At 39.1% G+C, this 14,589-nt stretch overlaps 1 protein-coding gene across 1 annotated transcript in view; it reads right to left on the reverse strand.

The window, feature by feature from the left end:
• The window catches only part of cachd1 (cache domain containing 1), a 120,234-nt gene that overhangs the window by 64,993 nt on the left and 40,652 nt on the right, over positions 1 to 14,589 (reverse strand). Inside the window, exons 2-3 of the mRNA XM_057840771.1 lie at positions 14,241 to 14,303; positions 6,993 to 7,141 (exon numbers count right to left, since the gene is read on the reverse strand). Coding sequence (XP_057696754.1) covers positions 6,993 to 7,141; positions 14,241 to 14,303 — 212 coding nt within the window. The remainder of the gene's footprint in view (positions 1 to 6,992; positions 7,142 to 14,240; positions 14,304 to 14,589) is intronic.

The raw sequence follows: 14,589 nt of genomic DNA on the forward strand, positions 1-14,589 counted from the left end.
AAATATGCACTTTTTATAGATAATGTAAATGTATTATTTGTATGTGGTAACATTAACGCTTTCGACAGCACTTATCTCTGGAATTAAGGTCTCACAAAGGGGGAGGTATGCAGAGAAGCAACCCTTTTCTGCACTGCACCAAGGCTACAAGCTTTGATCCTTCCATCAGTCCAACTCACACCCCCAGCTCACCAATACACACATGTACACATTAAACACATGCACTACACACTCATAGGCTCCTTCTGCTAGCCGACCTAGCCCTGGCCCAGTTTGATTGGCAGGTGCTGTGATCTACAGCTCGCGTTTGTACTTCACTCATTTAGTGTCCCATAAGGCCAAAGTCATTACTATTCTCCTTAAATCCGGTTTGCATAGAAGGCGTGTGCAAGACGCTCAGAAAAATGTGTGGCAGATAAAAAATACATTTGCTGCTGCTTTGAATTCCACATCAAAACCTGAGTAACGAGAGAGAGAGAGAGAGAGAGAGAGAGAGAGAGAGAGAGAGAGAGAGAGAGAGAGAGAGAGAGAGAGAGAGAGAGAGAGAGAGAGAGAGAGAGAGAGAGAGAGAGAGAGAGAGAGAGAGAGAGAGAGAGAGAGAGAGAGAGAGAGAAATGGGAGGAGGACTTCCATTTTCGATCTCGAATCTGAATGAAGGCGAAAAATAAAAATCTATTTTTGCCTTCCTACTCAAGTGCACTAATTTTCAGACCGATTTTCCTTGCCACAATGTGACATTTAATTGTATAAATTGGCGTTGATCATTGCGAAACTGCTGCAAAATCTTTGCGTTTAGTCTTGTGTAAGCATGAAAATGTTGAATTTTCATGGGAAATCCTGAAGTGATTACCATATACTAGCCCAAAAGGGAAATTGGTTATTGATACACAAATTCGATATAAGCCTAAAAAAGTAAAAGACAGTAAGCGCTGCTGACTGACTGGAACATTTCTATCAGCATTCAGACTGACTGCGCCTCTTTTCAGGGTGCTAAATAAGATCACAGCAAGAGGGAACTTTTTAAAGCAGAGTATTATCACAAAGATATAGAGTCTGGTCTCTCCACATGATAGTAAAGACAGTTACGTTCAGTTTTTACATTTCTTACAGTTTGTGTAATTTGTTAAATTAAACTTCACCCACGGAGGGGAGCATCAAAAATACCTGAGAGTAAATTTATATTGAATAGGCATGCTGTTACACCAGAGTACAAGTCAAAATTAAAGTGCATTTTATAATCTTTTCAAGCACAGCAGCAGCATAGCCAGGGGATGAGTATCGCTGAAACATCCACAATACATAATTCAATACATTTAGTACTAGGGGTGGAAACCTCTTGATACCTTACGATATGATACCATTTGCAATACAAACTCACGATAACCTCACGATATGGCAATACAGCGATTATTGATACATTGGTTAGGAAATCATTCTAGGATACTCTAAAAAAAAAAAAAAAAAAAAACTATCTTCATCCTTCTGCTGTAGGTTTATTTCTAGTAGACGTCCAACCCATTTGAACTGGGAGTGTGGCAGCAAATTAACACCTTCCACTTCAAACAGGCCCCTTCCACTTCTATAGCCATCAGTGGTAGCCAATGCCAGGCAACGAGGTAATTTTCAGTCAATTCCAGTTGATTTTGGGTTACAGAAGAGAAAGTTACCCGGTTATGAATATGCAGTGACTCACACTCAAAGGGATGTGACCTGTACATGCCCTAAAATTAACAGAATGTGACCTTTGAATGCCCAGAAAATTGGAGAGTGACTGTGAATGCTCTGGTTTCGAATGAACGAATGTTATTTCGCCCTTCCCAGTCTTAATGGATTGGGCGTCAAGCGTCTTCAGTGGCAGCCGTAGAGTTAACTGAGACACGTATGGTGGAAGATTTTGGTAGCAAATTGCTGGTTCCTTTTTTTTTTTTTTTTTTTTAAACATTGACACATCTTTATAAAACAATACCTCGATTCTTGGCATGAGCGTATCAATAACCTTTTAGGATGCAAAGTATCACGATATATCACCATTTCGATATTTTGCCCTATTTAGTACAGGATTTTAAATACATTTTGTAATAAATAAAATTAAAAAATCAATTTTAAATAGATTTTGAAAATTACACAACATGGGGCTTGGAACAGGAATTCAATCTCACTGAAAAGGTGACTTCATATTTTTTGGAAAGAGTTATTATAAAACAGAATAGAAAGTTACTCGTAGAAACAGTGATCCGCATTTGAATTCAAGAAGCTCAATATTGAAAAAGCTTTAAAAAAAAGATCACAAAAAAAAAAAAAAAAAACAATCAAAAGCTAAACATTTGTTTGAGAATTGTGTCACCTATTACTAAACAATATTTCACATCCCTTCCTAGAATTGTGCCAGCTGCTCATAAGTCGGTCATGAAAAATATGGCAGCCCTAATCACTTTCATAAATGTTTACCTGTACCTTTTGAACACGCAGCAAGCGACTGGAAAAATACAGCCACTATTTGGGTGCAAAGCATTGGGAATATCGATGCTGACATACAGTATGTTTGCACGTGCAGGCAGAATGATTTCCTGCCACGAAAGAAGTTCAGAGCATTCTGCTTAAAAACAAACGTCTTCTAATATTAATTATTATTTTTGAAGAGTGGTGACTGCATAACAAAAATGTTGTCTACACAAGTCTTTTTTCAGTCAATTGAAGTTTAAAGATCTCTGGTGCCCAACGGGCAGAGTCGAGTAAAAATGAATCAATCAACCTCACCATATTGTTGAAAAAATAATAAAATTACAGCAGTATTTAGGATTCATCCTTTGGCAAAAAGATTACTTATCCAAAATCTGTTGTTTTCCATTGAAAATTGAAATCATAGCATCCAAAAATCACAATTCAACAGAGCAGTATTGTGCAGAAAACATACTCATCCCCCCCCAAAAAAAATATCATTCAAATATGCAAATTGCCCTTATGTGCAAAACTAAGGATGCGAATGCACACATACCCCATATCTCGCAATCTAACACGAACCAGCCAAAATGAAAGTGTTTTGCCTTTTCTTCCCCCAGGGAGGATGCTTTGAAGTTTGCAGACCTATCATGCTCAACTTTATTCTGCTAGGTCCAACCTACCCCACTGGCCCAATGGCTTCTCCCACATCATTCCTACCCAGGCACTCCTCCATTTATCGCTACTATTTGCTTCAATCCTTAATGCCTTCAAAAGGATGTAAATCCATGTCTTAAGAACAGCACATAATACATAAGTATTAGCTCTTGTCTATGAAGCATGTACTGTATGTCATGTGAATGCTCAGGCTGCATGTGGTCAGTTGGTCCTGAGCCAGATGCCCTCCCCTAAAGAGGACAGATGACCTTGCGTATATGAAGTTTGCACCGCAAAAGCAAATATTAAGAGGGCAATAACTTCGCAAGGCAAAACGAGGGAAAGAGACAGAAAAGGAGAGTGTGGGGAATGAATGATGGAGACGGCTGCACCACTATAGATTATATGTGAAAGCAGCACTTCTACTAGGTTTCAGGCTGCTGAAATGAGTGATTTGCTGAATGTAGTGTCTTCACTGTGCATGTAACCTGGGATAAAGTGCTAAAGCTTTTAAAGCAGATGCAGACACAATGAGAACCTATTTGTTCCGTTCTTGAAACAATGCCTAGTTTCACACCCATCAAAAAAAGATGGTAGCATATGCATGCCAGTCAAGTGGTGGGCAATGTGCATTTGCAAAGAAACACTGCTACAGGGAGACCAACCAGCATGAATCCCCATCAATTTTCTTTTACCGGCTATGTACTCACACAGTCATGTATTATTTTACCCTGAATACCACAGTGAACCCTTTTATGCCCTCTATTTTCATGTTGCATTTTAGATTTCCAGGATGTCGGAAATATGCAGCATCTTCCGGTTCAAAGTAAACAACCGCTGTGTCTTCAGCTGATAACGGCGTAAAGTATTTTGTCTACGTTTAGATGTCAAATAACAGTAGGGCTGCAGCTATCGAATATTTTAGTAATCGAGTAATCGACTGAAAATTCTATCCTTTAATCGAGTATTTGAATAAAACTTTTTTTTTTTTGTTAGGTAAAGAGCAATTATACATATAGATGAGAAAACAAGACATTTCATGTAATATTGAACCATTTTCAGTCAATGTCCTTATTTTCGATCTACATTGCTGAAAACAGCCAACAATTTCATCTCAAATGTGACAAAAAAAAAGACTAATTCACTGCTTTCACTTCAAAAACTTTTAGATCTTATTAAAAAAAAAATATATACAGTGCCTTGCAAAAGTATTCGGCCCCCTTGAATCTTGCAACCTTTCGCCACATTTCAGGCTTCAAACATAAAGATATGAAATTTAATTTTTTTGTCAAGAATCAACAACAAGTGGGACACAATCGTGAAGTGGAACAACATTTATTGGATAATTTAAACTTTTTTAACAAAAAAAAAAAAAGAAAAGTGGGGCGTGCAATATTATTCGGCCCTTTTACTTTCAGTGCAGCAAACTCACTCCAGAAGTTCAGTGAGGATCTCTGAATGATCCAATGTTGTCCTAAATGACCAATGATGATAAATAGAATCCACCTGTGTGTAATCAAGTCTCCGTATAAATGCACCTGCTCTGTGATAGTCTCAGGGTTCTGTTTAAAGTGCAGAGAGCATTATGAAAACCAAGGAACACACCAGGCAGGTCCGAGATACTGTTGTGGAGAAGTTTAAAGCCGGATTTGGATACAAAAAGATTTCCCAAGCTTTAAACATCTCAAGGAGCACTGTGCAAGCCATCATATTGAAATGGAAGGAGCATCAGACCACTGCAAATCTACCAAGACCCGGCCATCCTTCCAAACTTTCTTCTCAAACAAGGAGAAAACTGATCAGAGATGCAGCCAAGAGGCCCATGATCACTCTGAATGAACTGCAGAGATCTACAGCTGAGGTGGGAGAGTCTGTCCATAGGACAACAATCAGTCGTACACTGCACAAATCTGGCCTTTATGGAAGAGTGGCAAGAAGAAAGCCATTTCTCAAAGATATCCATAAAAAGTCTGGTTTAAAGTTTGCCACAAGCCACCTGGGAGACACACCAAACATGTGGAAGAAGGTGCTCTGGTCAGATGAAACCAAAATTGAACCTATTTGGCGACAATGCAAAACGTTATGTTTGGCGTAAAAGCAACACAGCTCATCACCCTGAACACACCATCCCCACTGTCAAACATGGTGGTGGCAGCATCATGGTTTGGGCCTGCTTTTCTTCAGCAGGGACAGGGAAGATGGTTAAAATTGACGGGAAGATGGATGCAGCCACATACAGGAACATTCTGGAAGAAAACCTGCTGGTATCTGCACAAGACCTGAGACTGGGACGGAGATTTATCTTCCAACAGGACAATGATCCAAAACATAAAGCCAAATCTACAATGGAATGGTTCAAAAATAAACGTATCCAGGTGTTAGAATGGCCAAGTCAAAGTCCAGACCTGAATCCAATCGAGAATCTGTGGAAAGAGCTGAAGACTGCTGTTCACAAACGCTCTCCATCCAACCTCACTGAGCTCGAGCTGTTTTGCAAGGAAGAATGGGCAAGAATGTCAGTCTCTCGATGTGCAAAACTGATAGAAACATACCCTAAGCGACTTGCAGCTGTAATTGGAGCAAAAGGTGGTGCTACAAAGTATTAACGCAAGGGGGCCGAATAATATTGCACGCCCCACTTTTCAGTTTTTTATTTGTTAAAAAAGTTTAAATTATCCAATAAATTTTGTTCTACTTCACGATTGTGTCCCACTTGTTGTTGATTCTTGACAAAAAATTAAAATTTTATATCTTTATGTTTGAAGCCTGAAATGTGGCGAAAGGTTGCAAGGTTCAAGGGGGCCGAATACTTTTGCAAGGCACTGTATATATATTTCTTACCTAAAAATGTCATTACACTTGATAACATACATGACTTAAAAATTCCTACGTATTTCAATTGGATTTTCACTTGTGTCAAGCTATAAGTTCCAGTTAAGTTTTAAGTTAGTCTAAACTGTAAGTCCTGATAGGATTTTGAGTTTTTGCAGTGTTCAAAATAAATGCTGTGCTGTATTGGAGCACATTACGGACCAGTGCTACTTGGTGTTTTATCCAGTAATGACTACTGAGCTAAAATTGACAGTTAGCATTATTATGTTTTTATTTACACCCTAATCACGCTACAGCGCTGTTTTCACAGATTAAATAAAGCCTGTATGTAAGAGTTAGCCACGCATCGACAGTGGTCATAATCAATAGAAACCTAGCCCTCCGCAGGTATAACGTTACGTGAGCGAGTGAAAGTAAAGTTAATCTTAATTATGAGCGCCGAGAAGTGTACTGCTTTAAGATGGCGGCTGTTTTATTAACGCCGCCGAGTCAGTCATTTCGCATCTAGTTTTACGTACATGTGATATCTATGACACGCATCAGATGCTACCTGCTAGGCTGCTACCACCGTAACAACATGCAGGCGTAAATTTTAGCAATGTCGGCGAAGTTTTTAACGGGTGTCAGCTGCAGTAAGGTATTTTTTAATTGCTTCTTACTCTACGCACGTGACGTCAGCGCATTGTCCTGCAATAAAAGTAGTCCGGGCAAAACGTGATGCTTAGAGCTGGCAAAATTAAACGATTCCTCGAGGTGAATAAAATTACTCGGATCAGTTTTTAAACTCGAGTTACTCGAGTTGCTCGAGTATACGTTTCAGCTCTAATTAACAGCTGAAAGTTTTTCTGAATGCAGCCTTTAACACCATTACAGTTGAATGATTTCAAACTCCCAAACCCACTGGTATGTAAATTGGCTACTCAATTATATTGGTGATTTTGGAATTAAAAGTATATGACTAGAATTTTTTAAAAGTGACTTTGAAAACTTTTTTTTCTTTTCATTTTCAAACAGGAGAACAAATGAACAGCAAGAAGGAAAATGGTAAAACAGTAGTTACTCACTCCATCATAGATGTTGGGATGGCGCAGCAGTCCTGTATCGCAGTGAGAGGAGAAGTGAGGTGAGCAGTGTACGAGGCCTCCACCACCTGTTTGTTCCTGTTCACCACATCAAGGTAGCGGTTAAACTTCTCCCGTATCTTTTTGGCCAGCTGCACAAAAAACACAGTGAAGTTAGGAGCAGTGTTGTTAATCTTACTGAAAAAAAGTAATTAATTATAGTTACAAATTACTTCTCCCAAAAAGTAATTGCGTTAGTAACTCAATTACCTGAATGTAAGAGTAATTAGTTACTTGGCAAAGTAATTGGTGATGATTACTTTTTTTTTTTTTTCCCCTAAAAAAAAATAAATAAATAAACAAATAAAATAAAATAAAAATAAAAAAACATTGGCCACACTATGTGAAGTTTTTGGTACAATTGGCCCGAGCCCAATTCTTTACCCTAATTTACCCTTTACCCTGAATCAACTGTTAAAAGTTGTTAAAATTGCTCCCATTATTGCATTAGTTCCCTTCCCTCTACTTTCGACATATGAACGTTTTAAAACTGTTTCATCATTGAAAGATAGATTCAAGTCAAGATTTTGCCGATTTAGAAGTATTTTAGATAAAAAGTTACTTAGGTTCGCTAGGAAGGTTCTCTACAACAGAGCCGTCCTAAAAAGTGTACTGCTTTAAGATGGCGGCTGTCTACTAACGCATTTAGTGCCATGTCTGTCATTTAGCATCTAGTTATATCTATATACAGTACATGTGATATCTACCATGTCTACCATATCTACCATAACATGCGGGCGTAGTTTGGAGGCTATCGGCTACAACATGTATTATTGGAGCTACCTAGCATCGCGTTTGCTCGGCGTCACAACTTTATTGCCTCCTCCCCACTCCTGCTCTGCTCTGTCGTCTCGGTGAGCCCGTCTCCCTCAGACTTTTCGACCAATATAGTAACGCATAGTAACGCATGCCTTTCCGTCCTCAGTAACGGTAACGGCGTTGCAAAGATGAGAAAAGTAATTAATTAGATTACCCACTACTGAAAAAAATAACGCCGTTAGTAACGCCGTTATATTGTAACGCCGTTATTAACAACACTGGTTAGGAGTTACCACAACCATCATCAAAAAGTCTGTATTCACAGCTCCTATATAATCTCCCCTTCGCCGTACAATTTAGCAAAGCTGTTCCTTGTGCACCAATGAAAAAAAATCTCTTTGTGGTACAAACTACTTCTCATCTGTGAACAAAAAGCCTTGCTGTCTACTTCCTGAAATGCAGCTACATCCACACATCCAGGTTTGGTGATGCTGGCAACAGTGGCTCAATCTTCTTTATATGCTGTTACCAAGCCTTATACACTACACTTGTGTAGGTCTGGGTGAAACTGCCCGCCCCCCCCCCCCCCCCCCCCGTATTTAGTGTCCCAGACTAATGCTATTTAGTCCCGATAAACACGTCATGAAGAAACGTTGACTGTCGTGGCCAGTTGAGGTCGGAGGTGTCGATTGCCTCCTAAAGTGTATCATATTTATTAGACACCCAATTTGGCTTCTCGCCTCGCAACCATGACATAAAAAGCCTGGCGTGTCAGAATTTCTACTCATCTTGTCACACAGTGTGACATGTTTGCTCCTAAAATTTGTTGATATTTACTTACTAATAAGGATGTCAACATATCTACACTTACAGTGGATTTACATAATACTGGGTTTCCCACCTACGCCTACAGAATTGGCGTGCAACAATGTATTTCTTGTTGTTGTTTGTTCTTCTCCTGTCTTTCTCCTTCTTTTCTGTCCCCCAATAACCCCTTTCCGTTCCCTGCTTTCTCCTTACTAAACAACAGCAATGGGAGTATATAAAACTCCCAAGGTTTACATTAAAATTGTTCAGACCATAAGGACACTCAGATTCCTATTCTCTGTGTCCAAGCAGTTAACAGGACAGGTTAAAAAGATAATTACTGACCAATAGTGCTACTACATGGCTGGCTTGCTCTCACTCTATTTACTGAAAGTGTGACGTTGACCCCTGACTGCCGAACAGAATGACTAGATAGTGGATAATTAACTAACCTCGCACTACTTTTCACAAACTTATTGAATTGTCAAATGGCTGCAAACACTAATTCCCAACAATTTGCGCACCAGATAGAATTAAATCCTTAAGTACATCAGACACGTTGGTTAAAAACGAAGCTTCTTTTGCCACTGGTCAGGTGACCTTCCCTTCTTTCACACGCACCGCCCAGAGTGAAGCTTCTTTTGTCATGGTTACGTGATATCTTCCATACGAATACGCGCGTCGACACACTTTATTGTACATGCACGAAATTTGTGCGCGACACAAGCTTTGAAACCCTGTGTGATTTGGCCCATCACTAAAAAAACATGCTAAAACATTTGTTTTCCATTATTTATTTTTCACATCTCCCACAAGAAAAAAATGAATTCAATTCACTTGCACTAGTGTGAAAAGGCCTCAGGTTTTTGACATGAGAGTGAAGTGTATTTTTATTAGCCCATGCATTCCGCAACTCTGCTACATTAACTTGCAAGCCACCAAGAGAGGCGAAGGTAAGAAAGCCTGGAAGTAACATATTGGCAAGATCCAGTTCAGTGGATGTCATTCAAAGGAAAGCCTGGCTTGGCATTGACACAGCTGTTTGTGAGGTTGGTGCACACTGTAAGAAACAAATTTCGCCAGGGCGAGAAACATACCGTCAAGCTAAAATTCTTGATTGTTAAAAACCTGCCACAGACATGTTATGAGATATGTACCTGTTTTGGAAAATGACTCCTTAAAATGCTAAATCTCTTATAAACGACTGCCATTCAATAGTGTGTTTGAGTGTAATTTAGTCTCATGATGCGGATAACAAAAAAAAAAAAAAAAAAAAAATTAAACCACAACTGCCTGGCAATAGTTCAATTACAATGACAGATGTCTGGGACAAGGAACAGAGATAAGTCTCTGATATCTTTGGCAATTTTTTTCCTCTCTTGGCAAAGAATGTTTGATATGCAGACACGTGTCCACCCTCAGCTTTTGGGTCACTTTGCTTTTATGAGTCTGTTCGTCTTCCTCGATATACACTGCCAGAGTTGACATTATGAACACAGAACTGCTGGCTGAGAGATTTTTACAGTCAGATTTTTTTTCCAGCAGTGAGCAATTGGCAAATATGTTCTTGTTGCATACATCTGACACCTTTTGGGTTCTTCGTGGGGTACATGTAACGCGTGTACGGCTGTACGGCATTTTTTAAAAACCAAATATTATTAATAATATAATATTTTTAAGAAAAATTAAAGGAAGACTCACACTGAGTATTACGTATTCAGTATAATAATGCTGCTCAGTGTCTTAGTATAGTTAAGGTGCTTATAAGCGTAAAGATGGTCCATTTCTCATGATCAAGCTCAATATGTATTTTTTGCCCAGGAAAATGAAAATTTTCAATAATATCAATCAATTTTGGAGTAATTTGTAAACAACTAATTGCCTCTGAAACACCCCATTCAAAACGCACAAATCTCATCACAGAAGATGTTCGTGAGTGCTTGTATTGTTGTTGAACTGTGCTGTTCGGTTAAGGCCGTTTCACACTCGCGGCAGCCCAGTGTGAAAAGCGGCTCACACCACGCATAAAACAGGAGGAGTCCCGTATGTTGACGTAGACACTGTCAGGAAGTGAAAAACGCGTGACTCCAGCGAGCACATTTAGTATAGTCTCAAGGACCAATGCATTTATTTTTTTCAGTGCACAAAAATTAGACTTTTTCTATTTCAAGGAGTAGGGGAGATTATAATTGCCATGTAACACATTTTCGGTGAGAAGATGAATATATATATATTTTTTTGTAATTCATGAACTAAATTTCCACACAAACGAGATATCATTTAGCTTAGCTAGGAGAGGTGTGAGAGCCATTTTTTGAGTGTCCCCGAGCTAGCAAAACTTAAAAGAAAAAAAAAACACATTTATCAAGGTTTTCTCGTCAGTGATTTGTGTGCATCCATCCGCTGAAATAGCCTCATAGCATAGATATCACTACGACTGCTCCTCCTCTGCTGGTTGTGTAGTTGACGTCAGCGTTGCAAATAACATACCATTGAACAGCCACATCAACACAGATACAGCAGGCCTCACATTGTTGTGCTCAATTGCAGGTTAATAAAACAGTGAAACCTGTGGTTCCGATAACCAAACAGCTTTCGAAAAAGCACAGGTTTCTTTCTCTTTTAGGTCTCATGTGCCAGGATCCATTCAAACAAGTTTTAACATAGTAAATGCAAACACATCTCATGGGAGACACATTTCGTCATCTAGCCCTCACTCGAGTCGGAAAAACACGAAAAAATTGGATTGGTGCATTAAGACCTGCGTTATGAACCAAGCCTTATTGACGGTCTCATCAGTTGATTATAATGGGAGACGCTGCAGTGGTGCTCATTGGTTCTCTAATGTGTCAAGCAGGAACCAATGCATGGCTTGTATGAGTGCCTCTGGGTATAGACAAAGCTCCTGAGTCATGTTTGCCTTGCAGCGAAACAATGTCTCTTGCTACTCAAGATGAAACACCACATATTTCTTCATTTTTATTTTTTGATGAATACTTTTTATAACCCCCTCAATGCACTCAATCTGTAAAATGTGAACCACGAAGTCGCGAGGGGATCAATTCAATTCAATAAATTTTACTGTTCACTGTATTGTTGTTGTTTTTTTATTTGAAAAACCGCTACAGACTTCAAAACCAAAAAATAATCTCCTAATGGATAGGGCTGTCCCGGATATGATCACGTGGTCGTAAATCGGGTCGATCGGGCCATTTTTCAGTTGATCGGAATTAGGTGAAAAGGATCGGGTTTTTTTTTTTTTTTTTTTTTTTTAAAGACTTTTTTCGGTAGATTCTCAAAATGTGGTTACTCTAACTTGGGTGATAAAATATGTGATCAGGACATCCCTACTATTGGATAAAATCATTTTCAACTGATGGAATTCTTCCATCAAAGAAGTCGCAGCTCTTACAGTTACCTCATTCTAGACTTAATCTTAGGTTTGAAGGTGGATTACCATTGAAAAAGTGCTTTCCTTCAGAACACTTTCCACCCTTTCAAATACTGTGTTATTCAGATCTGAACGCGGTCTTTGAGAAAAAAAAAAAAGAAAAAAAAGAATTCATATTGCACCATGAAAAACATGCACTCATCATGGTGTATTATCTTAGCCGTCTAACAATCTTTGATTGAATAGGGTTGATTCTGTCAGGCTATCAGATGGAGCCGTTCCTTGCTGTGGAATTGCGGTCACGAGGTTAGAGTCACAACCCTACTCATCACTATATTAACCTCAACCATGCTTTCCAAAAAAAGAGTCAGTGTCACCATAAGCACTGCTGCCAGTGGCTGTGGTTGAATGTTGACTGGCAGTTATCGAAAGCCTTAGCATCAGACTTCACAGTGCATCCCGACTCTGGCCGGGCCGGTCAGGAAAGACAAGCTCTGTGTGTCCAAGAGTGTGGTTAAATTGGAATAGCATACTTTGTCTGAACAGAGGCAAACTGTAACCCAAGCTATAGCTCACATGCTCAAAGCGTCTGGTTTCTCTTAAATCAGCTTGTTAAAAGTAGAGTTTACTCTCTGTGCTAGTCTGTCCCTCCCCCAACTATGGAAACACTCCCAAGCTTGACACTGGCCCATTTTCCTTTTTTATAGTAAGTTCATTGCCGCTAATTGCTATGCTGCAAGAAACATTATGTGTGGTAGAACACAACACATTTTATGTTAACTTGGTTGTCTATGTGTGAGTGCACGATATGTGAAACTGTGTTTGTTGTAATGGTGGGCTGTGAGCATGATGTTACCTTTAAACCCCTGACACAATTTAATAGTGGCCGGATTAGGTGGGCAATCAGTCAGAGGTTCACATGGCAGTTTTTCTTTCCTCTTTTGAATTACAGCACTTTAGCTGGCTCTGGTAATTATAAAACTATGGCATTATGAACAAAGGGCTTTGGTTAATGTGAAAGTATTTTAAAAAATTCACTCTCGCGCTCTCTAGATCATTGGTTCTCAAAGTGTGGTAAGTTAACAAACAGTGGTAACTTTGCTCCCTCTGAGTCTAGAGCTATATAAAACACTGACTGAATTAAATGTTCAAATGGCATATTTTAATCAATCCGTCGCATTTAAAATAAAATACAATTTTTTTTTCTCGAATTTGTCACACCTAGCAGCCTGTTCATTTCAATTCCAATTTAACCAAACATGTACTGACCTCTGAGATGGGGAGGGAGTGTGGGAATTTCAGTCGACAGTTATACAGTAGCTATCATTGGGAGGGGCCTTCGACGGTATGATATGGCACTGCCTTAATACACACAATCATACTGTACACCAGATATCTTCCCAATTTCAAGGCCAGACTATGAATGTCTAACCTTGCAAGCAAGACAGTCCAGCCTAATTCATTCATTCATCATGCAATACCATTTTGACAACGACAAGTTGTCTAACCAGCTCTTGACCTACTGTTGCCAAGCCAATCAGGGGAAAGTGGTGAGCACTACAGGCGTGACAACACCAGGAACCGACTATCGTGTTGAATACAATGTCGGAGTACAAAGCGGTTCTTGCAAATAGTTCAGTTTCCGAAGTTTGTAAGAAATACAATAAATAAATTTTCTCATTAAAAGAGGAGCAAAGATTGCGACTAAATCTTGTTTGACAGTAAACAATGTTTTAGTGCTTCCTCCAACCAATACGTCATACTGTATCTTAATATGGATTGGTCAGTGATGAGTGTGATGAAATGAGGTTCCTCCTATGAAAAAGGTTTCAATTGGGTCTTTACTAGATTCATATGTGAAATATTTCCGTGGCGGACATATGGAACAATCAATCTGGCGTACCAGGTTTATTAATGTTTTAGTCAAATTTTCATTTGGATGCCGCATTATTAATTTTCTAAATTAATTCCACTCTTGACGTCATCTAAGCATCTAGACTTCTTGTGAGCAGAAGGAAGCAATATAGGAGAGTTCAAACACAGGCACAACTTCAAAGTGAGGAAGAGACAGCAACTGCAGAATTTTAATACCATTCAAAATCACCCATTCTCCCCTTGAACTGGATGGATAATGAGTCTGACTATGGCTATAAATGTGTATGTGTTTGTGCATGTGTACGTGACCAGCACAATGTGTGGCAAACACAAGAGGAAAGAATGTCTCTGTTGCTCACCTGCTGGACCTCTGTCTCTCCGTTTGATGTCTTCTCGGTGTACACAAACGAGTTGAAAATCCTCTGCAGAGAGACGGATAGGGAACAGGCTGTGAGGTTCGATCAATATAATCAAATTTCCTAAAACATTTATTTTTTTTTAGAATTGGCATCTTTATGATTGATGTCGAGAATCGAGATTTTTAAAAAAAAAATGTTCCGCTTTTGTTTTTTTGTTTGGTATCAAATTGTATTGCTTTGTTCCCATGTATCCTATAGAATTGTATCCCTTCCAAACAGAACCGTTCTCAGCCTGTACACATTTTAAGCACTTATATTCGAATATATTTCATGAATTGAGAAAGAAATC

The sequence above is a fragment of the Corythoichthys intestinalis genome, chromosome 7, assembly GCF_030265065.1.
Source record: "Corythoichthys intestinalis isolate RoL2023-P3 chromosome 7, ASM3026506v1, whole genome shotgun sequence".
Lineage (NCBI taxonomy): Eukaryota > Metazoa > Chordata > Actinopteri > Syngnathiformes > Syngnathidae > Corythoichthys > Corythoichthys intestinalis.